At 34.7% G+C, this 27391-nt stretch overlaps 1 protein-coding gene across 2 annotated transcripts in view; it reads right to left on the bottom strand.

The window, feature by feature from the left end:
• The window catches only part of LOC128989926 (facilitated trehalose transporter Tret1-like), a 34228-nt gene that overhangs the window by 6541 nt on the left and 296 nt on the right, over nucleotides 1-27391 (bottom strand). The window contains exons 2-7 of one of the 2 annotated variants that reach the window (XM_054412073.1): nucleotides 22295-22532; nucleotides 11432-11507; nucleotides 6055-6190; nucleotides 4194-4382; nucleotides 3298-3388; nucleotides 2419-2629 (exon numbers count right to left, since the gene is read on the bottom strand). In XM_054412073.1, the coding sequence (XP_054268048.1) occupies nucleotides 2419-2629; nucleotides 3298-3388; nucleotides 4194-4382; nucleotides 6055-6190; nucleotides 11432-11507; nucleotides 22295-22335 (744 nt within the window). In that variant the 5' untranslated portion in view covers nucleotides 22336-22532. Of the gene's footprint in view, nucleotides 1-2418; nucleotides 2630-3297; nucleotides 3389-4193; nucleotides 4383-6054; nucleotides 6191-11427; nucleotides 11508-22294; nucleotides 22533-27391 lie in introns of those variants that run through there. The other variant, XM_054412074.1, reaches the window with a different exon arrangement.

Raw genomic sequence — 27391 nt, 5'->3', positions numbered from 1 at the left:
AAAATACCTTCACGACGACCCGCGATTTGCTAGAAACTGACATTTGCTATCGATATGATGCATGTACGAATTTTCATCACGAACGCGAACAATCAATCCGGCATCTCAACTGTCTCGACTTAATACTAATAAAACACACCCCCAAATGCAATTCGGCGAAATTTTGACAATTGCGATCGTTTGATACACGTACAATTTCCGCCCGAACGCTAATTTCCGAGCTACGAATTAAGATATTAATAAATTCGTCCTACACCAGCGACAAAACGCGACTTCACATGTTGACTACGCGATTACTGAGCCACGAGTGACGACGAGACGTTTGCACGCGACACGGTTCGAGTGTAGTATTCCTCCGCGTTACGTCATGTTGGACTGACTTGTCCATTGCCTGGCGCGGATTTTAAATCTTTGAATTTAAAATCGGCACAGTTTGAATTATTTCAATATCTACCTATATCAATCTTTTTATAGTTTTAGAAATAATGTGGAGCGGAGGGCTTATTTTTTCACATGTGTGAACGGGGTACCTCATGTTTAGGGGGGAGGGGGGGGGGGGTCGGTGCTAAATTTGGTGACATTGGCAGATCCATACGTCAATGGCCTATTTTACAAAAATCTAAATCATTTCTGCATTAATGTAAATTATGAATATATAGCACAAACCTTGAATATATTATAAGTTCTTGATAAAATACTCCATTAACTTCTGTGTTTCTTTTTCCATCTAGTTTTTAAGTTAGGTGTAGGTTTAACCTAAAATTGTTCCCATCCAAAATTTAGAGTAGCCTCTTAGGCCTCTTTTATGCACGACGTTTTCGGGCATCGTCGGGCAGAATCTAGACACCTTTTATGCAGTTTTTCCGCTGAGCGGAATCCGCTAGTTTTTTATGATGTCGGCGGTGGGGGTAACATAGTGCTACAAATGGTTTAACAAGGTGGCAGTAAAATGGTGCTACAATGGCCATTATCAGTCACACAAGACAAGAAAGACCCTTGTTTATCGGGTTTGAACTATTTATGTGTGAAGAAAAATAGACGACGACGAAGGAGGTTGGCTGTACATCTGGTGAATCAAAGTCGTAGACTGGTTGGAGCTTTCACAAACTTATATGGTGTGCTGCAAAATGATTATATTATTCTGAGGATTTAAACAAACGTAAGTTTCTTTCGCAATTAGGTTAGCTGTATCCTCGAACCATTATAATGATCATCTGTTTACAATGGTTAGGCGATTTCGATACTGTGGATGACAGAGCATGGGGTAGGTTGTCAGTGCTGCATTCCGCCCGAAGGAAAACGCCGTGGCATTTTTATAATTTTTTTGGCATTTTTTAGGTTCCATTTGATCCTATGTAAAAAAAACGCCACGACGGTACCCCGAAACTCGGTGGAGCGTAAGTCCTCCGCCCGACCCTGGACGGAACGCTGAAACGCGATGGAGATTCCGTTGTGAAAAAGGGTCCCATTTGATCCCATGGTAAAAAACTGCCCGACGAAACGCCCAATGGATTCCGTCCAAAAGAAAACGTTGTGCATAAAAGAGGCCTTAAAAGAGGCTATATGAGGTTATAAGATGCTAACTCTTATATTCATTGTACTTATGTAAAATCACAGTTATTATAAATTCTAAATCACATTAAATTACTCTTTCTGTAATTGATTTAGTATCATTCTATTCACACAGCTCCCGCACCCTAATAAAAACGATCCTGAGGTATAAGAACTACTAATTAGGCTAGCTGACTCACATTTTCTTTTGAATTAAACTAAGCAAAACAATAAATGAAAGGCAACAATATACACCTACTTTGTGTATGTGAGTGAGTGTATATAGATGGACATAGCAACAGGAACTTTTATTTAAATTTAAACTACAGTTGGCAGCACTGTTGTGGAACTTTTAAATTTGAACTTTAATTACTGCCAGTCTTCTTCTCCCTCCTGATGTAGTCCCCAACAGGGACGGTGTTTTAGTTTTGTGTGTGTTACCAAAGCTAATCTGGTTTTTATCCATCAGGTAAGCTAGCAGATCCCTATCCTTACCTTATGCAGTATACACAGTACTCAATGATCCTAATCAACCAATTGGCTTTTCCATAATTTCTAACTAATTAAGTTTACCTTCATCCTTGGTAAAATTCCCCAATCATTTCGGCAATCTCCCTCATCCATTTACTGCCAGTGAAATTTCACTAACTTTGGTCACTGCCTCAAACAAGATTAATGAACAACAGCCAGTCGGCCTACACCATGGAAGACATCATGCCAATATTTAAGACAACCCCCAAACTCCCTCCAGGTAAATTTTTTACGTCCGAACCCTTACTTTACTCCATTCACGTCCATCACCTGGCAATGAACTTCAACAGCGATTGACTACAAAGCCTTCGTACAAACCTATACCAAAACTGTTACCTGTTGGTTGTTGTACAGGTAACGGAGAGATCTTTTAGCCTCGTCAAAGTGTCGGGTGCTGTCTGGGCGGAAGGTGAGTAGCCAGTAGGGACTCTCAGGGTTGTACAGCAAAATGGCCGCTCCACTAGCTAGAGTGATACAACCACATATGAGAGACACGACCCTCCACGGCAGCAACACACCCAGCACATTGGTCAACAGGATACCCAGACTGAAACAAGTACAATATTCGACACTTTAATAATAACTCTAAACTAATATTATTTACATTCTCTAATGTTAATGTTTTCAAGGAAGATGTAAAATTTCTCTAAGTAATAAATGGTAAAGCTAATAAGGGAATCTTGTAGTTTTGTTTTAAACTTTTTAGGGTTATTTTCGTAAGTTTTTAATGAGGTATTTTAGAAAACGTTCAACAAGATATAAACAAGTAAGTATATAAAAAGAATTAATCTAAGCTTGTTTTGTCACCAAGTATTCTCATCCCAGTTTTATTTATTGGTTTAGGTTGGTTGGATTAAAATTGAGTAAAAATATAGACCTACTACTGTCCATAAACAATAGGTATTTGTAACTGATTAATCTTTTACAGTCTTAAATATTATTTTTGTTACATACTTTGAATGTTTTTTTAATATTTTAAAATTCAATCTAAATTTATTTTACTTGCTCCAAAGAAACGAATACCATAAGAAACGTGAGAATTATAGACATAATAATGGGTTCAATATTTTTAGATCGATGAAGAAACATTTTTGAATTATTAGCATTAATACCAGAATCAATTTTATATGGTACTTCATTAATATGTTTTTTTCAGTTATAATTTTGATCTATTATTAGACCTAAAAAGTTGATTCTATCTGACTAGGGTAGTACCTGACAAATACAGAATTAAGGCACAGTAGCATGGGCCGCCAAGAGGCAGAACTAATTTCTGAGATGTACACTAAGGAGACCGTTGTCAAACCTGGAAAAAAAGAAGAAGATTACCATTTTTCAAACATAAATAATTCCCATTTTAAATATTGTGGTTGATTGTATAAATTGAAGATGTCCAATTAAAAGGACCAGCTATTTTCATAAAAAAGAAAATACAGTAGCCTAGAACATTTATTAATCGTCGCTCCCTGTTATCTGTCACCCCGCTAGAGTTCTTAGATTATTTTTAAATGTGATTTTATTTCACTGTACAAACATCAAATAAGTACAACATTTTCTTCATCACGAAAATTCACAATACAGAGGTTGAATATCAGCAATGAATATTATATAGACCAGTACAAATCATGCATTATAAATTAATAGTTTACACATAATAAATAGTTTACAAATAATAATATATACAAATATTTAAACAAGATATTTAAACATTTCTCAAAATGGTTATATTGTTTCAGCCTGATTCCTTGTCAATGAAGTAGTAATGGCTAGGAATCATGTTACACCAATTGGTTTTCTTTTTTAATTCTTTTCATCCTGTATCTCAGCGTTGAAGATAAATAGGGTAAATTTAGCAGTGCCTAAGTTATGGGAGTTTTTACATTATGAAGTGAGTTTATTAATGTGTCACAAACATTCAAATTAAAAAATCAATATGGACAAAACATCAATTTAATAAAACTCAATAGGAAAAAATCCTCCATATCCTACAATAAAATCTATTGTTTGGTTCGTTGGTGATTTGTCATATTATTATTTGACAGTATTCACGGTTTGTTAGCACACTCGATTATGGTTTTTATGTATGTTTAAAGAAATCCAAGGTTACCAACCTCCACCAAAGCCAGCAAGGACCCGGGCCGCATAGATGAACCAGACGTGGTTTGGAGTGAAAGTAAGGATGAACCAAGAGGCTGCGAGAGGCACTACTGTGACGAGGGAAAAGACTTTACGTCCCAGAAGGTCCATGAACGGACCACACAGCAGAGTCCCCACAGGTGTAGAGATGGCCATGAGACTGGCTACACAGAACAACACTCTCATAAGGTATTAAACACTTTACACTCAACAGTTCAATTGTTGCAACACATCAGAAATGTCAGCATTTTCTATATTTCAGTGATGCAGTTAACTCAGAAAAACCAAGATTCCACAGTCTAGTTTGAGACACCTACCTTGCTACCTTGTAGCTTTGAAGATATTTGATTTGTAATGAGTAATTTTCTTAGCACATTTGCTATGGTGGTCACTGTTATTACGTAAGGGCCTATCAGGTGGCCTTTGTCAAATATTGGAATTCCAGTTGACAAAAAATCTATCATATGTTTCAACCAAAACTTACTTGAATATACTTCTAAATATACATAGACAGCTCCAATGTCCAGTCGATAAATGTTCCCAATGTGAGTGTGTGAGTCGGAAACTCAGTCGGTAAGACGATGGACTACAAATATATTTCAGCAATGTCAATTTCAACAGTTTACATATACATCCTGGTGCTTTTACTAAAATGTATCAGTAGGTATACTGTTCATTTTTGTACTGTAAAGGCTCAAGCCTTGTTTTTCTTGATATATGTTTAGAATGTAAAAGAAATTACACACTTTTATATCCCAGTGTACTAAATGTCCAGTTATACAGGGAGCGGCAAAATGATCTGACGGTTTTCTTTGCCGTCCTGTTGAGCGAGTGAGTGGCGGAGGGTGGTGGGAATAGGGGCGTTACAAAGCCTACGTGCGAACATTTTTAGTAGCCATGGACCTAGGGACAGCTGAGCACCATGCATTTGAAGTGGACGTGTTTTTTAAAAGTGACAATTCTTGTGTAGCTGTTCAGTAAGCATTTCAATGTGGGTCATAGAAGAAAAGTCCCAACTTGAAACACCATTTTGCTGTGGGTGGGTAGCTTTAGAGCTACTAGTTCAGCATTGAAACTAAAATCAACAGGCCATCCAAGGTCAGTCCAGACGCCAGAGAACGTCAAGAAGTGGTTGAAAGTGCGATTCGTCGCTCATAATGCCTATTTTGTCACGTGTAAATAAATCAATCACTTGTGAAAATAAGATGCGCTTTATGTAACCACTGTGCTTCAACTGCTGCACGATTGCCATTTTGTATAAATGAAAGTGCGGGTCGTGCCGTACCGAGCGACCAGACATGTGCAGAGCTGCAGCTTATTTACGTGCAGGCACAGAAAACATACTACTGTACGTTTTCTGTGGTGCAGGCCGCTGAGGACTAGCTTCCACACCTTCTCTCACTCTTTCGATGTTCTCTGGCGACCGGGCTGACCTTGGACCTGTTGGACTTTTTTTTGAACTAGTAGCTCTGAAGTTACCCACCCACAGCAAAATGGTATTTCGAGTTGGGACTTTTCCCCTTGGGCCCACATTGAAACGTCTACGGAACTGCAGCTGAACAGCTACACAGGAATTGTCACTTTTAAAAAACACTTCCACTACAAATGCATGGTGCTCAGCTGTCCCTAGGTCCATGGCTACTAAAAATGTTCGCACGTAGGCTTTGTAACGCCCCTATTCCCACCACCCTCCGCCACTCACTCGCTCAACAGGACGGCAAAGAAATCCGTCAGATCATTTTGCCGCTCCCTGTATTTTCCCTCTAAATTACACATAAGAATCATCCAGGGTCAGTTCAAAATGTTGAATGGAAAGTAAAATAAGTGATAGCTCACCTATCCACGATGCCTCGTTGGTGGTGACTCGCAGGGTGGAGTCAGGTGACATCAGTTGAGGCAGCAGGATAGCCGAGTAAGCCATGTTGATACCTGCTTGGATCACAAGTAGGTGGGCGAAACATGATGCGATAATCTGTAACATGCATTGACAGTGATTAGTGTTAGAGACACTTGACTTAGCTCATTGTCTACCGTCCCTCTGTAAACTCTTGTATGTTTTCTTTTTCTGCATTTACTTCAAGACACACACACCATTTGCTTTCTTAAGCAGAGCCCTTAACTCGTTTCAATTTTCCCCATCATCTGTACAAGTCTGAGGAGATTGTAGAAGTTGTGCTATCAATATTGCTGGAAACATCAAGTTTATTGTCATTGTTTATACAGTATAGTCAACTGTCTTTACAACCCTCATAAAGATGCTAAAATGGAGTTTTACTTATACCTTTATCATTTTAAATAACATAGATTTTCTATTTAATTGGGTTTGAATATGGTATGGTCAAATTTAATTGGAAAAGGCATAGGGAAAATAGGAGCATTTCAAGGGTTCTGATATATAAAGTATATAACTAATATCGCCAAAATTGCAATTTGGAATACATAGCTTATGGCCTCTCTCCATAATGCAAGTGAAAGTGGAATGGATTAGAGGTATGATTTAAAGGTCTTTTTCTATTTTTAGTTATTAGCACCATTGATAACTCTAAAAAGATACCGGTAAATGAAATTGAATTCTAATAAGTAAATGAGTATAAATATCTAGGAGTTACAGTGACGATAGACTGTAGATAAGATAGTGAAGTTAACAAACAAATTAAGTTAGTGGATTCGAAACTGAAATTTGTTCAAATTCAATACAAGTACCGGTATTAAATCATATTTTTTGTTGTATTGTAAATTTTAGACATTATTTAACTGCATTTTACTGTCCGAAATAGATTTTTTTTGGAAACCATAAATTGTATACCTGTTTTACATTCATTTAACCACTTAAACAAATTAAACACCATCAAGCAGGTCACCTGGTACTGTTTTATTTTTTTATATAAAAAATAAAAACAAGTCTTATCAGTTTTGCAATTTAAATGAGTTTTTGCCAGAGTAAAAATCACACAATACTTATTATTTGAAGAATACCTCTTGTTATGCAACTTTGCAACTTTAAGTAATCTTGAAATGTAATTGTGGCACCTCGGAAGATCAAAAGGGTGCTTATCAGTGATGTAACCTGACCCAAATCTGGTAAAAACAAAATTGATAGATCAGTTGAACAATCGAGTGAAAGTATATTTTTACTACACAAGGAAAGATCGGAGGGCATTCATTATAACACTACATGTGACCAGATAAGATTTGATAACCCTACAGAATGGTATGTATTGTTTGCCGCATAAACTTTCGCTTGAACATTTGGTATAATGCCTATTACTTTGTGGGGGGGGGGAATAAAAACAACAAAACTCAGTTTTTACCCAGGCATTTTAGTGTGAATCCAATCAGGCAAATATAAATTCGCTTAGTCTGCAGGTTTGCTGCGGCGGGGGTATTTTTAATTATACTTCAGTGATTTGACTACCGTATGAAAGAAATTTGAGAAATGTCCCATATAGCACACAATTTTTTGGCAAAATTGCCGTTTACTGGATATGGGTCAAATTTTTGCTTAACCTTTTTACAAACTTTTCAGTAAATTGCTGTGATGACTTTCTTGATACGTTAGAAAGCATTGTTAAATCTTTGCAGGGAACAATATTATGTTAGTTCAATAGTTCGGCGCTGAAAGCTCTAAAAATGATCCATCACTTGAACTACAACAAATTTGCAAATAAGTTGCCACGCACGGATTATCCGTACTAATTTGTGTGGGTTTTATCTAGCAGTTAGTTGCGACTTTGCCAACAAGTTTGTCCATATGAAAGTAGAAAGGTTGCTGTAAAGGTTATGAAGCTTTTCATGTTTGCTCTGACAGTTTATTGCAAAACTGTAATTTGCTGACAACTTTAAAGGTTGCTACAATTTTATTTCACTATCTGGGAGTTTAATTACAACTATTTTATTTCACTATCTAGATAGTTTTAACAGAGGCAGTGTAAAAACCCCTACATGTACCGTTGAGGCATTAGTGACATTCCAATGATTATTTAACTGGTCCTGTGGGACCGGATGAAGATCAAGGACCTGTTTTCAAGGATTGGTCACCAGCAGGATCGAAGGACCACAAGGTTCAGGTAACACAACTGGTTAGGCGGATCATTGATGGGCTTATGTAATACTAAACCAATTTTTTTGTTAGGACCTATTCCATCCTCTCTTCTTAGGCATGAAATAAATCTAGCAGGAATACATTACATTTCTTGACACACTACAAAACTTCACTTTTGTTTTTATAGTATGTATTCTCACACTATAGATACATTAATTAAAAAAGAACGTCTGTCCTTAGAATTTGTGTCCTTTAAGAATTTTCTAAATATCGTGTAAAATCACCAAACTATCTATCCATCCAATCACCATTAAACTTTGGGTAAATTTTTTTAAATTATGCCTCTTAAGATCTTATTTTATTATTATTTAATTTTTTTACCCTCCTTCCAGAATCTCTTAATCAGACATTATCTGATAGTCTAAAATCTATTAATCATATTTCATACTAATGAAATAGACTTTCTCATACAAATCTTAACAGTAATTTTTTTTCAGAAATAACTTTGATCAGATAACACTCATTGTATAATACTAATAATAGGTCAATTACAAATTTAATATTACTATGTAATCTAAAAACAAATTTTTAACAATCCGATGGTGGATTTTCCTCTTAAAAAGTGAATAGATGCAATTAACCACAAATCTGATTGAAGAAAATTAAAGCACCTTTGTGTTGTGTGCTAAAACAAAAATTTAGAGATTTTTATAATTATAAACTAATTATATAATTATAAACTAATTATATAATTATAAACTAATTATATAATTATAAACTAATTATATAATTATATAATAAAAAATATAATTATAACCCCAAATTTAAATTTGTATTAAGTTACTACAGAATAAAATATTCTCTAAAGCATAAAATAATAAATATTCATTCCTTAAATGTACAGAAAACAACACCTTGGTCACAATGTTTACTGTCAATGACCTTACAAGTTCCTGTTTGACTTTTGACCTTGATTCATTTGAATGTTATCATTATGATAATGGGGATATTCCAAGTCCACAGAAGCTACTTTCTTTTACTGTCAAGTTGTGACTAAACTATTAAACATTCAGGTTTACCTGTGAAAAACTCAATGAAATATAAATGTACTGTGTTTTTTAGCAAATTTTCCTATAGGGAAGTAGCTATTACCGTAGGGTGCACGGTAAGACCTAGGTCCGGGACCGAATTACTTTTTCATTTTGATGTCTCTAGAGGCCAAAAACACTATTCGTTCAAATGTTTATAAAAGTATATATATGTGTGTCTCTGAATGTGATAACTTGAGTAATTTTTGTCCAATTTTGATGACATTTGGTTTAAAGGTGTAAGGTGGGATAAATTTGAATGAGTTCGCAAAACAGCATGATCGGACCATGGGTACACGGGGTTTTAAGGGGTGAAAATTGGTTTTTCTCATTTTTAACCCTTAAAACATAAAATCCTAAAGCAGCACAGTAACACCATTGAAAGTAGGTTAACGTATTTTAACGTGTTGTCAGTCAGTCACAGTACTTATATGCCCCGCAACAGAACATTCTCACGCTGTTCAGTCAAGTTTCCCTTAATACCTGTCCCAAAGTTTTGAAAGTATGGATTCATTTGTCGAAATAAGTTGGATAACTCTATACATAAACAGTTCAATTATACCAATTTCTTAGCATTAATAGCAAATGAGTTTTTGAAACTTCCTATTTTTGACTTGAAATGTCTGGATTGTGTTGGTGAATTCAGTAAAAAAACTTTGTACACGTTTGTCTGAGGAACTGGCAACATAAACTAGAAGCAAACAATCCATTTGCGTTTTTCTCAATTGTAGTAGAGCGAGTAATACAAACGTTCAAAATAAAAACATAAGGTCCGCCAAGATTTGGTATAATCTTACTACTTGAACTTATCATAGCCAAGCCATCATTATAGTTTTTACTAAATGTTTTGAAATATCTCGATCTATCAGTGTCAGAAGTAAACATTTCTAGTGTGCATTCATTTGATCTGACATTAGGCAAGTTTACTTTACCACCATGACAACACTATGATAAGCATCTAGACTGCCAGTGCAACTCCTAGGATCGGCCGATCGGTAGGATCGTGGATCAGATCGAAAAACCCCCCACCACCGCTCAGTGCCGAAGGCGTGGCGTGACGTCAACCATTACTGCAACGATACTGAACTGAGTCATGAGCCTTTGTGGTGTAGTGGATAGCGTGTCGGGCTGATAATCTGATGGTGCCGGGTTCGAATCCCACTGGGAGCACTAACTTTTTGTCAACAATTTTTTTCATATCAGCAAGTTTGGTTGGTTTGGTTAGGTTATGACAGTTTAATTTTATAATTAAAAGATTGTAAAATTGAATTTGAGACATTTATAATTTTATTTTTAGAACAGAGCTATTTTTCGATTAGTAAACCTTCATTCGAGTTTATCATTATCTGCAAGTTTGGTTAGTTTGGTTAGGTTATGATAGTTTAATTATATTTAATTCAAATTTAATCTACAAATTATACGTTTTGACAGCGACAGTGATACATATAACAATTTTCCGCGAACAGTTAGATAAGCTATGCTGATGCGCCGGTATGATCTGATCCACGATCCTCCGATCGGCCGTTCCTGGGACTTGCACTGGCAGTCTAGACGCTAGTCAACACTATGTGCTTCTTATTTTTTTTTACTTCCAAAGTAAGTTGCATAGCAGAACTGGCAAATATTATTCATCTCACCAAGTGAATGTGTATCTGGATATCTGTTAGACCAGGCCTCCCTTTGTCTACTCTCCTCAAACACGTTTAAGATATACTGTATTATTATTATCTGTCTCCTCCTCCTGTTTTCAATATTTCTTCTTTGAACTCGAGATACTGTCCTATGGGGTAGGTTTGTTTATTTTAAAACTTTGTCACTGATTATGAAAATAAAAAAAAGATTCTATAGCCGTTACTGTATCAACCCAGAGATAGTTATAACTATCATAGTTAGGATGTTAATGGGACAACCCTTCTTCAAACTGAATTTTCTTCCCGTTGCGGAGCACAGATACAACAGCTAGTAGGTAATAAATAAATATGACTTGTTTATGGAAATATTTGACTTAAAATCCAAACAGACAAATTTAAATTCGATTTAAATAATTAAAAGCAAAAAGGAAAACATGGCAATACTCACTCACTTGAGGGTATATGTCCCTTACAGAGGGTTGTAATGGCGGACGATCTGTTGATCCTTTGAACTTGTCAGGCAGAAATCTGCAAACATATCTTGATTCAAACTAACAATAAATATAATAACACTTCTTTATTAACAGTGGTGTGGTCGTAAATTTTCTGGTGTGGAAAAATTTATCTTTGTGTCGGGAAAAATATGGGCTGTCTATTAATATACAGTATAGGATTTTTTGAACAACCAGAGTGGAATCACCGTTTCCACACGTTTACGCTCCACTACACCACTGTTAGCAAACCTTTTTTTCAAGAGAAGGTAAGGTTGACACAGAATATTAACATAATAGTATATTTCATCACTGGGGCACTTAAGTGACACTATTTGACGTGAGCTCTAGTTTAACGTTAGGGTCGAAAAGACATTTAGTCTATGTGATGAACAACATTTTGTTAATACTTAATTTAAGCTAATTAGTTCACAACTGAAATGTTCATTGTATACCAATACACATACTATATACTATATATATAATACCCATAAATTAGCTCTCTTGTTTGTTATTTTTTGGTACATGACTTGCCAACCCTACACATACGTTGACACGCCATAAGTTGAGTCCTGGAGACAAATTCTGTTCTGGTTATGTGTTTGACCCGAGAGCTAGACAAAAACAATTCTCAAGAACCCTGAGAAGCGAGATGTTTCTGGGGTCTCTAGAAACATTGAACCTTGTTTTACAGGAGATCTGTATGTTGGTGTGCGTCATAACTCATAGCTTGTATTCCTGACGAGCCCTGGCTAAACGGTTAGAAAAATAGAGCGGGGCTCTCAAAATATCCGTACAATATTAAAGTTATCAATAATTTAAATTTTCAAGATCAGAATATCGTTAAATTGATGAATATCCTAATAGGCAGGCATGTTTCTTGAAAACCTTTTTTCTCAGCTTGTGTGCATCACAGGTAAAATCTACGTATACTGTTAGAAACATATTTTGCCTGTAGATGTGCAGAATCCCTTTATACATTAAAATAGGCAAAAATAAGCACAAAAATGAATGCAAGTTTTAAAAAATAGCATGCGCCTTATGGGTTGCCATGCTGGTAGCGAAATAACAAAAAAATATATAAAGAAAATCAAAACAAATAGAAGAAATCCCAATCACTGCTGTTTTATTTACAGCGTTGGGTGAAAACAGAAAAGTTTGCTCAATACATATTTTTTGTCAAGTTTTCGACCACGGGGTGACCTATAGTACACATAGATAGTTTTAGCATTGACTAATATCATTGACGTTGTATTAGTCAAAGCTAATATACAATAGATATAAATAGTCAATGGTTGTAGTCAGTTATGGACGGCATAATGATAAACCATTACAGAGCTATAGTAATAAACAATTAGTTTAATCTGCAACTAAATGTGCTGAGAATCATAAAATAACAAAACCCCAGACAAAAAGTTAATTTATTTAAATAAAAAACCTAATGTTAGTAAAAGAACCGGTACAACTGGACTGATGGTTAACAAAGTCAGTGGTATTTTTATGGTTCGACTGGAAACTGGACCTAGCTGTCCTTGATCATTGCACTTTTAATAAAACCTGACTAAAGATACAACTAATCCTGTAACAAAGTTATGCAAGTATTATTCTACACTCATGTATAATACATCTACTCTGAATTATAATGAAATTATAAATGGTAAACAATAATATTTTGTGAAACTAAAATAAACGTTATACTCACATTTTGAAACATAAAAACATTTTTCCGACTTTTTAATAAACAAACCGATCTTAGTTCAAACCTTTGGTTAGTATTATTTTGTTTACCATTAGTTAAATTATTCAACGGAACAAGCAGTAAATACATCCACTAACAGTTCAACCCAAATCCCCATTAAATCTCACAAAAGCCCTTAGTAGTTGAATTGTTGAGTACTTATAAGATTTTTTTTTTGTTTTTTTTAATGACAGTTTTAAAAATATCACCGTTCTCAACCTGGTACAAAAATTAGATCACAGACTTAACTTTTTCAAACACCACTTGTGCTGATAAAAAATAAATGGTTAATGATGGTCAGAGCCACTCTTCAACAGAAAGTCAATTCTGCAGATAACTACAACACGATGAAAACAAACAGTTATATGCTGATCAGATGCTGACATAGTGTGTTATATGTCACTTCCTCACGCATTCCAGCAATATAGCCTCTGATATGGTAGTGCCACTTGGATAGTGTACCTCTAAAAGTTTTGCTTGCCAGAGGAGTTTTGCCTTGGATCCCAAGACTAAAAAGGAAGGTTTGTAAAATCTATTGTGTTCAGTTTCAATTGCAGTGGAAACATTTAGTAGATTACTCGAGTGCCGTAATTTAACATGTTATCACAAAACCTCACTCTAACGTCTACTGTAAGTGAGTATAAACACAATGGCAACCCTCCACATGAACAATTGAACTTGTAAAAGTAACCAGAAGAAATTATACCATTAGAACAGCTCTACATTAGAAACAAAAGGAGTTTGAAATTGAATTGTAAATTCATACATTCATCTATGAAATTAGCATATCTTTTTAAACTTATTGTCTTGTCTTACAAAAGTTATTCTGCACTAATTTTCTCTGCAGGTAAACAGATTATGATAGGATTTAATTAAAATAAGTCAGTATTGTTCCTGTTACCTTATGAAACAGTTCTGAAATTGAAGTGCATTATTTAAAAAGTTTAAACCAAAGCAACCCAGTTTCAGGTGTATTCTTTTCCGTTTCTTTGAATTGATATTTGTTGCATGTTCATAAATTATAATGTTGTGGAAAAATATTGTGTTAAAAAAATGAGTAAGTAGCTAATTACAAGTGAACATTTACTTAAATTCATATTTAAATTACTATATTTTAAATCCATGGTTACTTCCTGATAATTAATTGTCTATAGTTTTACATATCTCTCATAACATCTGTAAGGTGTATATATACAGCTTGAACTTTGTCTAAGCCAAACTACACGAGTGATAACAAACTGTACTTTCCAGTGAAGAAAAAAAGACCACAACCCCAATTAACAAAAACTAATTTTTGTTGTTTATGTTGTTTTTGTTGTTAGGTAAGTGACCGGTATTTTTAGTATTTTGTAAATACGGTTTAGACTATGAAGTGTTAGCGATAAGTGATTAAGAAGACCCTGAAGATGCCACACAAGGTGGAGAAATGCAAAGGGTTATGTAACAACAATTAATAGAAGGTTTGTGTTTAATTTTAGCGAATTTCCCATATAGGGAATAAGCTATTACCGTAGTACTCATGGTAAGACCTGGACCAGGGACCGATTTACTTTTTCGTTTTGAGGTCCCTAGAGGCCAAAAACACCATCTGTTCAAATTCATATATATATATATATATATATATATATATATATATATTTATATATATATATATTTATATATATATGTGTCCGTTAGCGCGATAACTCGAGCAAAAATGATCCGATTTTGATGAAATTTGGTATAAACGTGTAAACCTACATTTATTTGAACGAGTTCGCGAACCAGCATGATCGGACTATGGGAACGGGGTTTTATATGGGGTTTTATGGGGTTAAAATAGGTTTTTCCTATTTTTGTCCCTAAAAACAGAAAATTTTACAATTTATTTCCAAACCATTTTGTAGAGCTTAAAAAAACAAATAATTTAGTATACTGAAGCGTTGTTGTGTGCCTAATAGTTACAGAGAAAATTCCAAAAAATTGTAAATTAAAAATTCCCATGTTATTCTTATGGAGAATAAGTCAACTGTTGTAGTTTGCTTGTTTATGAACATATTTTGATCGAATTTGGAAAATACTTTCATTTCTTACTAAACTATTAACATTTTACAAAAAATACTTTTACCCTCCCTGTTGCAGCAAACCTAAGTACTCGTTAAACTAATTCTATTTAAATAAGAAATAAATGTGATATTTTTATGGAGGCATTTTAGTGTAAATCCAATCAGGTTAACGGAAATTCGCTTAGTCTGTAGGTTTGCTGCGGCGGGGGTATTATATTAATATATAAGTTTTCATTTTACGGGAAACTCTTAAATATTTTATCAATGGCAATAACTATTCTAAAAAAAGGCAATATATAGCTTTCGTTTTATTCATAAAATAAATACCGTTATTTAATATACAACTCGTACTATTACTACTTTTACGTCTGGAGTCCGAGACACACACTGAAACGCACTGCGTAGTGCGTATTCACCCACACGTCCCACCTACACTGTCTTGTTTCTAACCTCAAACTCTTACATCTCATAGTCATTTCGTGATGTCCGTTGTGAGTTGTAAATTCAATGTTTTTTGTAATTTAGTTCAGCATAGTTGTTACGTTTGTAAAAAAATACTTGCAAAACATTCCATATCGGTCTATTGACGCAAAACCCCCAAATCCCTTTTTTGGGGAGGGGGCAAAGATTTAAATCTCGCCCCAGGCGTCTATTACCCTCGGGGCGGCCCTGCATTAGGCCCAATTCACACCGAACGGACACCAACCTTGTTGTGTAGAGTTGTTTTTGTGTGTAGATTGTGAGTTGTTTCTTCACTAAGCGAGACGACATTGAATTTAATATCAAATTTTGTGAGGAAGTAGAACAATTCTTTTGTTTGTACTAATTAAGTTGACAGAAATTAACTAACACCATTGACATTAATAGAAATAAGCAAAACCCAAAGCGTCTAGTCTACATACAGGTTGTCTCGCCACTGTACCGTCCCTTCACCGTCCCTTCGGTGTGCATTGAACACGCCACGTCACTGCCACGTCTGTGCCTCGTCCGTGCCACGTCTCCGCCCGACGTCCGTTCGGTGTGAATTGGGCCTTACTGTATTCTGTTTTGATTACTTCAGCTTAACTTAACCAATCAATAGTTTTATTATATACTTATGAAGTCAAAAGGGGGGGGGGGAGCCCGTGGGTAACAGCTAGTATTAGATAATGTCCTTTCTAAAAATGAAATAACTGTCTTTAAAAGTATTTAGCAACTTTGCTTTGGAATAATTATTGAGGAGAAAGGAAGGATACACAACTAACTCACATGAATAAAGAGTCCCAGGACGTCAATAGAACATGTAAAAAGTATACATTTAACAGATATTTCTCCCCTTTCAGGGACTTCTTCAGAGGTAGAAGGTAGAATGGTAACTGAATGGTAACCAGAACTGTAACTGCCATTCTTCTACCTCTAAAAAGTCCTTAAAAGGGGCAAAATATCAGTTTAATGTGTACTTTCTATGTGATCTATTGACCTCCTGGGACTCTTTATTCAGGTGAGTTACTTCCTTTCTCCTCAATAATTATTAAAAGGTATTTAGTAATCTATACTAATATATAATACCCCCGCCGCAGCAAACCTGCAGACTAAGCAAATTTCCATTTGCTGATTGGATTTACACTAAAATGTCTCCTTAAAAATATCACTTTTATTCCCTATTTAAATAACATTAGTTAGTTCCTATCAAATACTGATTATTTTACTTAGCAGCCCACCAAAACATACCCTAAAGCACTGAGGCATTTCAAGTAAGCTAATTACATCTGGTGGTTTTAATTGGCATAAAAATATTACCGTATGCTAAATCCCAAGGAAAAAACAGAATCTCAATTTCTCTAGAAGTACCGTAGTATCAAGAAAGCGAAAAATCGTTATCACAAGCCAATTTGAAAGTAATTTGATTTTGTTTGTATCATATTTTAATTTGTTTAATTGCTTGCTTTTACAATGCTTTTACATTACAGAGTTGTTATTATTTCAGTGATAAAATGTCTGTCTATGGATTGTATTAAAATAGTATATTTCGTACCTAGGGCCGAAAATTAGGTTTTGTAGGCTCGAGATAGTTGTTAGGCAGCGGTGACAAAAAAACAATTCTATTGCAACGCTATGGATACTGATGTGTATTTAATATGCATTCATGTTTTTAAGAAAGTAAGCGGGCAGCTGGTTTTGCGGCCCTTGGGATGTAAAAACCTGCTTGGTCCCCAAATGACGATGACAGCTGGCATGGCCAGCAAAACGTAACTTTCAGCCACTAATTAATATATGTAAAACAGCTAAAAACATCATAGTGTGGTGAAAATGTTTTTTTTTCGTACATCATAAAATGATTGTTTACATTATTTTATTTTAACTATGAAACCCAATTAACTACAACCGAGCACGTCTCGGTCCTCCGGTACTTATATATTTAATACACAATCAGTATCCATAGCATTGCAATAGACTTGTTTTATTGTCACCGCTGCTTAAAGCAACTAATTATTATTATTTTTGCCGATTCCTCAAATTATTTCTTCACATAACCTTCAAGTTGTAGCTGTGTTGACTGTTATAGTGTGCATTATTATTGTGGATAATAGTTTTAACAGGGTATAGTGTGGTGAAAAATAGAGTTTGTACCACGGACCGAAATTGTTTTGCAGCTCTCGATCATTTAAAAAATCTTGAGACAGCAAAACCTCATTTTCGGCCCTAGGTATGAAACTATTTGACACCCTCACAGAATAAAATTTAAGTCTTTTGGTAATTTGTTGGCCACCATTTTAACAGGTGGTTTAGTGCATTTGAACTAGGCCTTGTTAGTGATTATATTGATAATAGTAATACATTAATTACAGTACTTAAGATTATATTCTTTTATCTTACCTCAAATACTCTGACTCCACTTCAAGATTTTATGGCCCAAAGCTGTACATTTTATCAACCAACTAAAGCAAATGACTGTCGCATCAATTCATATAAAACTCAATGTCTCAATATCAGTTTTAATTTGAACTCAATCTTTTGAATTTTGTTCTTTTAGCCATTGGAAAAATATATAAATATATCTGCGTGGTCAATAAGGAGATACAAATTAGCTCAAGATAAAAAAACATTTGTAAAACATTGTTATTACTGGTTATTAATTTTTTTTTTCATACATAAAATATACGGAAATGATTAAAATTAGATTTAAAAATTCATAAACTCTAAAAATAAACTGACACGCTTTATACAAAATTAAGGGTTTGAAACTATGTAGCCTACTATTAAAATTATCAATTACAAATATACCTATACTTTATATTAAATTTATCATCCCTATCCATCAAATGAAGTCAATTTGGAATTATATTTTATGTCTATTAGGAAGTATGTTTAAAAATATCTACTATTAATTTTTTTATTGTTAAGTCGTAGACGCTGCTTTTAAACTAATATTAGTAACTATAGTTCGGCCGCCTAGAAAACGACCTGCGCGCTAATGCTAAACCAATGCTGGAAAAGGTCGTTTTCTAAGCGGCCGACCTATAACAACGTTACTGACATGATTAACACCTACCTAATTTCATTCTTATTAGTAAAACAAGCTTAGATGATCATGATGTGCTTTACAATATTTTAGTTCATTGAAGACGCAGTCATTTTTTTACTAACCTATTAAAATTGATTTTTTGTGAACTTTTAACTGGCTTTTGTAGTGTATACAAAATGTACAGTCAGGTTTTCTAGTGAGATGTTCAAGGAACTAATGTAAGCCTGGGCTTGTGATAAGGCTTATCTTGCTTACTTTTATGCCTTTCACATTTAAAATTTTCTTTTCAAATTACATAATTTTGTAACTGTGTAACACAGATGTGTTTACAAAATTATGTAATTTGATAATATTTTAATATTGGTAATATTTTTATGCCAATTAAAACCACCAGATGTAATTAGCTTACTTGAAATGCCTCAGTGCTTTAGGGTATGTTTTGGTGGGCTGCTAAGAAAAATAATCAGTATTTGATAGGAACTATTTTCCCATATCGAGTAATCTTAAGTGTAATCTTAATCTTTGCTCAGTAGTTACAACTGATGATACTTTTAACTGTATTTTGTAGTTTGCTAAAAAAACATTAGCAAATATTATACTGTATATAACTTATACACTTATTACACTGATTAACTTATTATACTGTACTGTGTATTATACTGTGGATAAAATGCATATCGTATACGCCTATGATGGAATAAAACATATTTGGTCACACAACATTTGTTTACAAGAGGATTTTCACATTAAAACTGCAAGACACTGACTACTGAATTCCCGTACGTAGGACGGGCTACCACCTCGTTTTTTTTTTAAATTTTCTAATGAATTGTGTGTAGCGAAATATGAATTTTCCCGGAATAGTGGCTGTCACCAATCACGTTTTTAGGGCTATAAGTCCCTAATTCCAAACTTAAGTCAAAATCTTTCCACTGGATTTTGAGATATATATTACAGACAAGCAGACAAAGAGACATAGCTCGTATTAGAGAATAGGATAATGTTTTAAGAAAATAAGCAAGCAGATGATTTTAGGCCCTAGGGATGTAAAAACCTGCTCGACCCACAATAATGACGATGACAGCTAGCATGAACAGCAATACCTAGCTTTCATCATCTAATCAATCAAAATATATCAAAATAAACGTTTGTAAAACGGCTAAAAACATGGTAGTGTAGTGAAAAAACTATATTAACGGGATTTTCTACTCTTTAGGTGAAATAAAATTTATTTACTGTGTCTAACCACTCCTTTATCTTCTAATGGGGCTTGCCATTAGTCTAACACGTTAACATTTTCATGTGCATAGTTTTCACACACACATTTGTTTGTAATTCTTTCATTTTGAGTGCTATTAAAAAGTAGGTCTATGCTTTTGAAATGATTGAGAACATTTATTTGTTAATGAAATAAGCAATAGTTATGACAACTCATATCTGCCATCTAGTAGATATATGTTTTTACGAACAAACAAAAAAGTTCGTAAACATTTTTACCACTTTAAAAAGTTTGCATATCGAATTTTTTTTAGATCTACTATATGAGTATAAAAGCTATCTCAATAGATAACAAGGTTTATTTCCCTGTCTAGAGGGTCAACTATAGTGGGTCGAACATCAACTTTGATTGTCAATGGGTTACCGGTACAGTTATTGCAAGGTCCAGTAAAATAAGAGCTTGTAGTCTTGTAGAAAGTCTATTATAATTTAAACTCTAAACTCTACAAAGACTATAGATTAACTAGTTACTTTCACTGTTACAATTTGATGTTTAATCTTAATAATCATAAAAGAGGAGATGATTATCTTGCCCCAAACTTTTGCAACATTGAGTGAACATAATTTCCACTACAAGATATTTTTGTGTGTAGGATACTCTCATTTTATTTATGACAAGTGGGGAGTAGGTGGATTTTTTAAGACACTTGCAAACCACATAAAACAGACTTAAAGAGTGTTTTTGATCAAATAACATGCATAACAACTTTTTAAATTGTATATCTTTATACAACTTTAAAGATTATTCTTGAGATACTTAAGGGTTCATGCAAGATAAGCAAAATATATATCTCAATTGTATAAACTCTAACATCTATCTGTCTGTAGGTTCTTTGTTCAGTACCAAATTTTCAATCGGTTTGTGAAACTTTGGAAAATTGTTCTACATATGCACTGGAAAGCCTTCTGTCTCACATCAGATCTTAAACCCCCTTGCGGCTCTACTCCCATGGTCAAATCAAATAATTCTTAATTTTTTATACACAAACAACATGTATTAAATACAGTCAAATCAGCAAATCAGGGTTTTAAAACCTACCATGTTTTTTTTTTGTTTTTTTTTAAGAGGGTGGCGGCCTCCTGGAACCTTGCATTTGCTTGTCCACATAGACTAACTGCCCGTGTGTGGAACTTATCCAGCAAAGCAAGGGGTGAGCCGGTATAGTACAAAGGTGAACTGTACTAATAAAATGCACTGTTCGGTTACAGAGAAAATTAAAAAAATTGTTCATTTAAAATTCCTATGTTATTCTTACGGAGAATATTGTAAACTGTTGTAGTTGGCTTGTTTATGGATATATTTTGATCAAACTTGGCAGATTTATTTATTTTATGCTAAGCTATTAATATTTAAATAAAAAACAGACTTTATTAGTTTCTCTGTGTAGCAGCAAATTTAGGTACTCGTTAAACATAAATGATAATTTAATAGATTAACTGAAAATCAATCTAGGCAAATCGAAATTCACTTAGTCGGCAGGTTTGCTGCGGTATTTTATATTTACTCATTAAGATTAGATTATTGCCTCATCATTAAGTATTTTAAACTGCATTGTTCAGTGTTTGTGTTCAAAATGAATTATTGTATATGATACCTGAATAATTTTAAGTTTATTAAAAATGTTACGTAGTATTCATTTAATTACTTAAACACCATTATTTATGTACAATTTGTGTCAAATTAATAATGAGTTTTGATTATTGACTGTTTCAGCTATAAGCTACACCAGGAGTTGAAGAAGTGGCTAAACGCAAGACCCTTCTACTCAATAAAGGAATTTTATGAAAATTATGGAAATTAACACGTACAATTCACTATTGTATTGACACTATTGTAATTCTTAACGAATGAACAATACAGAATATTGTATTGTATTATAAACCAAAAGTAGTACGTTATTTTACTATTTTAATACAAAACATGTTTCCTTACTAACACTCATTTCGTTACTTAAGATATATAAATTTTAAACATCAATCACAATTTTCAACCAAGTACTTGACAAAAAGTAGAAGATTTCTAAAAAAAATTCTCATTCAAACAAATAATTTGGAACAAGTACTTGTATTTATAGAGATTAGAAAACACTTAAGACTTGGGTGTAAACAGTAAGTTGTGTCATTTATAAATATGTTATAACATCTCAATATTCCTAGAATGGTTAACTCTGACCACATTAAACTATACTTTTCTTTTACATATGAATAAATATTTAATATAGGTTATATTTAAGAGTCTGTAAATTATTTCAACTCACGTTGGATTCGGTGTAAAGGCTTCTCGCTCACTATCCTGCATAGTGGCTGACTGCCTAGAGCCTACTGCTACTGCCCACCAACTTACAACTGAGACTGCTCTGATTCTCAGTTACATATTCATCTTCTTCTCTCCTCTCTCTCTTTCTCTGTGACTTGTTTGTCCACTTTAATTCTTGTTTTCTCCCTGATACCGTTACACTACCTTTCTGAGCTCTTCATTTTTCACAGATTGTATTCCTGCAATTGAAGAATATGATTTTAATAAACAGAGCAAAGTATTTAAAATGACAAAAACTTGCTGAATATAAGTAAATTAGTGATTAGAAATCAGGTAGGTGTGAATGTTTGGAATGGCTCAACTTTAATTCAGTTCAATAAATGCTTACAGAATAGGTAACAAAACTAAAGTACCCCTTTGCCTGATTGGATTTACACTAAAATGTCTACTTAAAAATATCAAATTTATTTCCTATTTAAATATAGAATTAGTTTAAAAAGTACTTAGGTTTGCTGCAACAAGGAGAGTTAAAGTGTTTGTTTTAATGTATAAAATGTTAATACTGTAGTTTAGTAATAACTAAATGCATTTTCCAAATTTGATCAAAATATTTTAATAAACAAGCAGACTACAACATAGTTTACTTATTCTCCATAAGAATAACACAGGAATTTTGAATTAAAAATTTTGTTGGGATTTTCTCCATAACCATTAGGCGCATAATAATGCTTCAGTATACTAAATTATTTATTTTTTTAAGCTCTACAAAATGGTTTGTAAAGAAATTGCTAAATTTTATGTTTTTTGGGTCAAAAATGGGAAAACCCAATGTTTAGCCCGTAAAACCCCCCATAAACCCCTGTTCCCATAGTCTGATCATGCTGGTTTTGCGAACTTGTTCAAATAAATGTAGGTTTACTTGTTTATACCAAATTTTGTCAAAATCGGATCTCTGAAAACTAACGCTCTTGGGTGTATCATGTGTTAACCTTGAACAGCTCGAGTTATCACGCTAACGGACATATATTTTTATATATCTATATATAAATGCGAAATTCCGATCAACGCACAGGCCAAACCATATCACCTAGTAGCATGCGATTTTGCATACATATTCCTCTCATAGCGTAGGCAAACAATAAGAAGCGATTTTACAAAATTCCCAATGGACCCCACAGGAGGTCAAAGTTAGCATGGAGTTTGTTTAGCAAGAATAATTAGTTTTGGGTTTTGTTTTCATTTGTCAGCAATTTATTTAATCATCAGCTGTAATATTAGAATAAAAATTAAGTTTACTAAGGTTATTTCGGACCATATAAACATCATAGTTGTATGTCAGTGAAGTTAACCTAATTTTTTGGACTTTTTCACTTTTTAGTTTTATCTTTGACTATTAATATTATCCACTTCTAATATATGTGAGACTAGTGCACTTGTTGCTCGAATTCGAGCAATTTCAAACTATTACAGGCGTTATTTCAAAACGAATGACAGTCATAAGTCATTTTATCAAAAATTTAATACCGTTGGGCACAACTACACGTATCACCTTTATTTGGAGACCTCAAACGTCAAAATCGGGCGAATAATAACGGAGGAGTTAGATTAACAAAAAACGGCTTAGCCTATTATATATATAGACTAGCTGACCCGGCGAACTTCGTATCGCCTAAGTTATAGGTTTCCCCTAAGACAGACCGATGGAAAGAAAGTACCGTTACGTTTAATTTTCAAGATGATCTCGTTCGCATCGCTCAATCACGTCCTGGTTGAAGTCCGTTCGCTACGCTCGCTCACCTTTGGGTTGGAGCTCGTTCGCTACGCTCACTCACCTTTAGGTTGGAGCTCGTTTGCTGCGCTCACTTGCCTTCAGGTTAGCTCGTTCGCTACGCTCACTCGCCTCCAGGTTGAAGTTCGTTCGCTACGCTCACTCACCTTTTGGTTGCAAATTAGCTGTTGTCAAAAATGTAAAAGAAATAATAGTGCTGCACCCTGTTGGTAATCCTTGTAACTTAAATGCTATTGAACATCATAGAACAGAACCAACTTGTTTAATTGAAACAGCTGTTAAGATTCATTAATTCCATTTCTCATAAGGTTAACATGGGAAACTCCAGAGCCACTGGGGCGGAGCCCTTTTAAGAATTTCGAAACGGGAAATAGTTTACGTCCGATTCGCATACCTACAGAATTTACACACCAAATTTCATAACGATCGGTGAAGTCGTTCCAGAGGAGTTTGCAGACAAACACTGTGACACGAGAATTTTATATATTAGATAGATAAATTAGTGTTGAAGAAAGTAGAATGGAGCTTAGTTTTTTATTGCATTTTAATATTTAAGATCTTATGATACCTATAGTTCTGTTAACATTTTTGTAGTTGTTTAAACCGTTTCATAGTATGGACACTGAGATTTTAAATGTTAATGACGAGTTCGTTCCACTTAATATCATTCACATCAGAGGAGATGGTGCGAGTTTATTTACTTCACTCTCATTCATAATTCACCTTACACACACTAACTGTGCGCGAAGCAATTGTTGAACATGTTGTGAGGAACTGGGACTACTTCTCAATCTTATCCCACGACAGTAACGGGAATAATTACCTTAATTTTCAGGGAATACTTCTATGAAATGTTTAAGCCGTTTACCTTTGGTGGGTTGTGTGAGCTGGTTGCGGCTTCACAACTATTCATATTTGTTTTGAGGTTTATCGGAATGGTGAATTATATGTCAAGTTTGGCGATTAACGTAATCCCGTGAAAAGACTCAGATTTACACAATCCCTGTCTAGTGGGTACTTCGATGTTTTAGAGCCACAAAAAGAGCCCGTTTCTCCCAATTATCAGCCAATCCCGGAATCTGAACAAAATACATCAAGGCGTAAACGGCGTAGCAGGTGAACAGACAAACAAAGGAAAAAAACAGGTGAAGAAAGCAAGCAAAAATTATGAACAAACTCATCCTGAAAGACATTCGACAAAGATTCAATGGATGATGGTGAAAAATCTATGAGCAATGACATACAATCAGAAAATAGACTATGAACGAGATAGCTCGGTGGCGAAAGGGACCATAACGTTCAAATGTAAGGGCCCTTTCACACGAGGCCACTGGTGGCGGCCACCGGTGTCCGCCACCAGTTACCGGCCGGGAAACTGCAGTGGATGATACAGGCAACTTACAAGCCACTCTACTACATAGCCACTGTACAATGGCAGTTGTGAAAATGTTGTCGAACAATGAACATCTCCTTCTTCTCGCATTGATAATAAAGAAAATAAGGCAAAGACACAGGCGTACTATACCAAATTGCCGGTTACTTTTCAATTTCGCAAATTAGATCTTCAGTATCCACTTTGTCTTCTTTTATTTGGTTTATTCTCTTCTGTTGTTTTCCTTTGTCTTTTTCTTTTTCAGCAATGTCCTCTATATTTTTCTTCTTTATTTATCACTCATTTTCACAAACAAATAATTCAACACGAAAACACTCAACAACTACCATAGTGCGTTTGTCTTTTCAGTATGCACGTGAACTGATTCAAAATAGTAGCTGCGCGCTCATCCACGGTGGCGGCCACTGGTTGCTACGTGTGAAAGCTCCCATTTAATTCAATGCCCCGTGACGAGTTGCCGCCTTTGCAGTTGCGCGAGGAGACACTGCTCGGCCACTGTGTAGTGGCGGGCAACTACAGTGGCTGCGTGTGAAAGGTCCCATTTAAAATAATGTTAAAGCTGTGGCGGGCAATCAGTGGCGGTGAAAGGGCCCTAAGTACTGCGAGACCTTAAATGGAAAGAATAAACACTGGACATGTACTGCAATGGTGGTAAAGTGCAAAGCTACTTTACTACTTTGCAGCACCTATGGCACCTACCTGAACCTTTATGCCGTTTGGTCATGGGCACTACCCTAAGCATACACACTTGATGGACCGGGTGAGACATTATAATAGCTGCTTTAATATGGCATCGGTTGGAGCAAAGCAGGATGTAGCTGAATTGTTCACTGAAGGTTGTAGGCACTTAAACACTAATTTATCAATAATTTCAACCAATTTGAAAGTTTCTGTAGGGAAGCACGGGTATTTCCACTAGTATACCCATATATATATATATATATATATATATATATATATATATATATATATGATTTTGAACGGATGGTGTTTTTGGCCTCTAGGGACCTCAAAACGAAAAAGTAAATCGGCCCCGGGTCCAGGTCTTACCATGAGTACTACGGTAATAGCTTATTCCCTATATAGGGGAAATACGCCAAAACTAAGTGGTGACGGAACTAAAAAAGCTGTAACGAACCTGCAACTACTGTGGAAATACAGTGTTTCACGTTGTGAGCATCCATAGGTTTAAAAATATATTTAATACAGATGCTAAAATGATTGTGTCTTGAAATTGATTGAATTCAAGTTTTTTTTTATTTGTGTTAAGAAAAAAAAAATGCTTATTCCCTATAAAGGAAATTTGCTAATAACCAATTTTAGTAAAACAAGACCCATTTCCCAGGTAGGATCAGACTGGTTTTAACGAATTTCCCTATAGGGTACCTATACTGCCTTACCGAACATATTCCCTAGATTCTATAAACATGTCTGACTAGTAAAAGTATATATTTTTTATTTGGGGGACATTTCCCCCCCTTGTAAGTAGAAAGGGGGGGGCGTAAGGGGTCAGCGATGGTTCCATTAAATTTCTCGCCCCATAAATAGGGGGGATATACGTGGGTTTGTACTGCTTTACCGACAAACTCTCTAAAGGAAAAAGTAAGGAAAATACATGTAGTAAAAGGTGGGGTCTTGCCCCTAACAGGAGAAGAGACAAAAAAAAATTGTTAAAAAAGGGTGTATTTGTATGGAGGATAACATAATAAATCAATTGTAAATTAAAAATATATATATTATTTGGGGAACATTTCCCTTCCTTGTAAGTAAAAAGGGGGACGGCGATGGTTCCATCGGATTCCTCGCCCACAAAATAGAGATATTCATGGGTTTGTACTGCCTTGTCAACAAAATGGGATAAATACCCTGAAAAGGGAAATCCCTGTAAAAGAATCCCACTCCCCAGAGCCATACAC

The sequence above is a fragment of the Macrosteles quadrilineatus genome, unplaced genomic scaffold (genome assembly GCF_028750875.1).
Source record: "Macrosteles quadrilineatus isolate MER2022 unplaced genomic scaffold, UCM_ALF_1.0 Scaffold_3__2_contigs__length_128488019, whole genome shotgun sequence".
Taxonomy (NCBI): domain Eukaryota; kingdom Metazoa; phylum Arthropoda; class Insecta; order Hemiptera; family Cicadellidae; genus Macrosteles; species Macrosteles quadrilineatus.
This window is presented reverse-complemented; position numbering and strand designations above follow the sequence as displayed.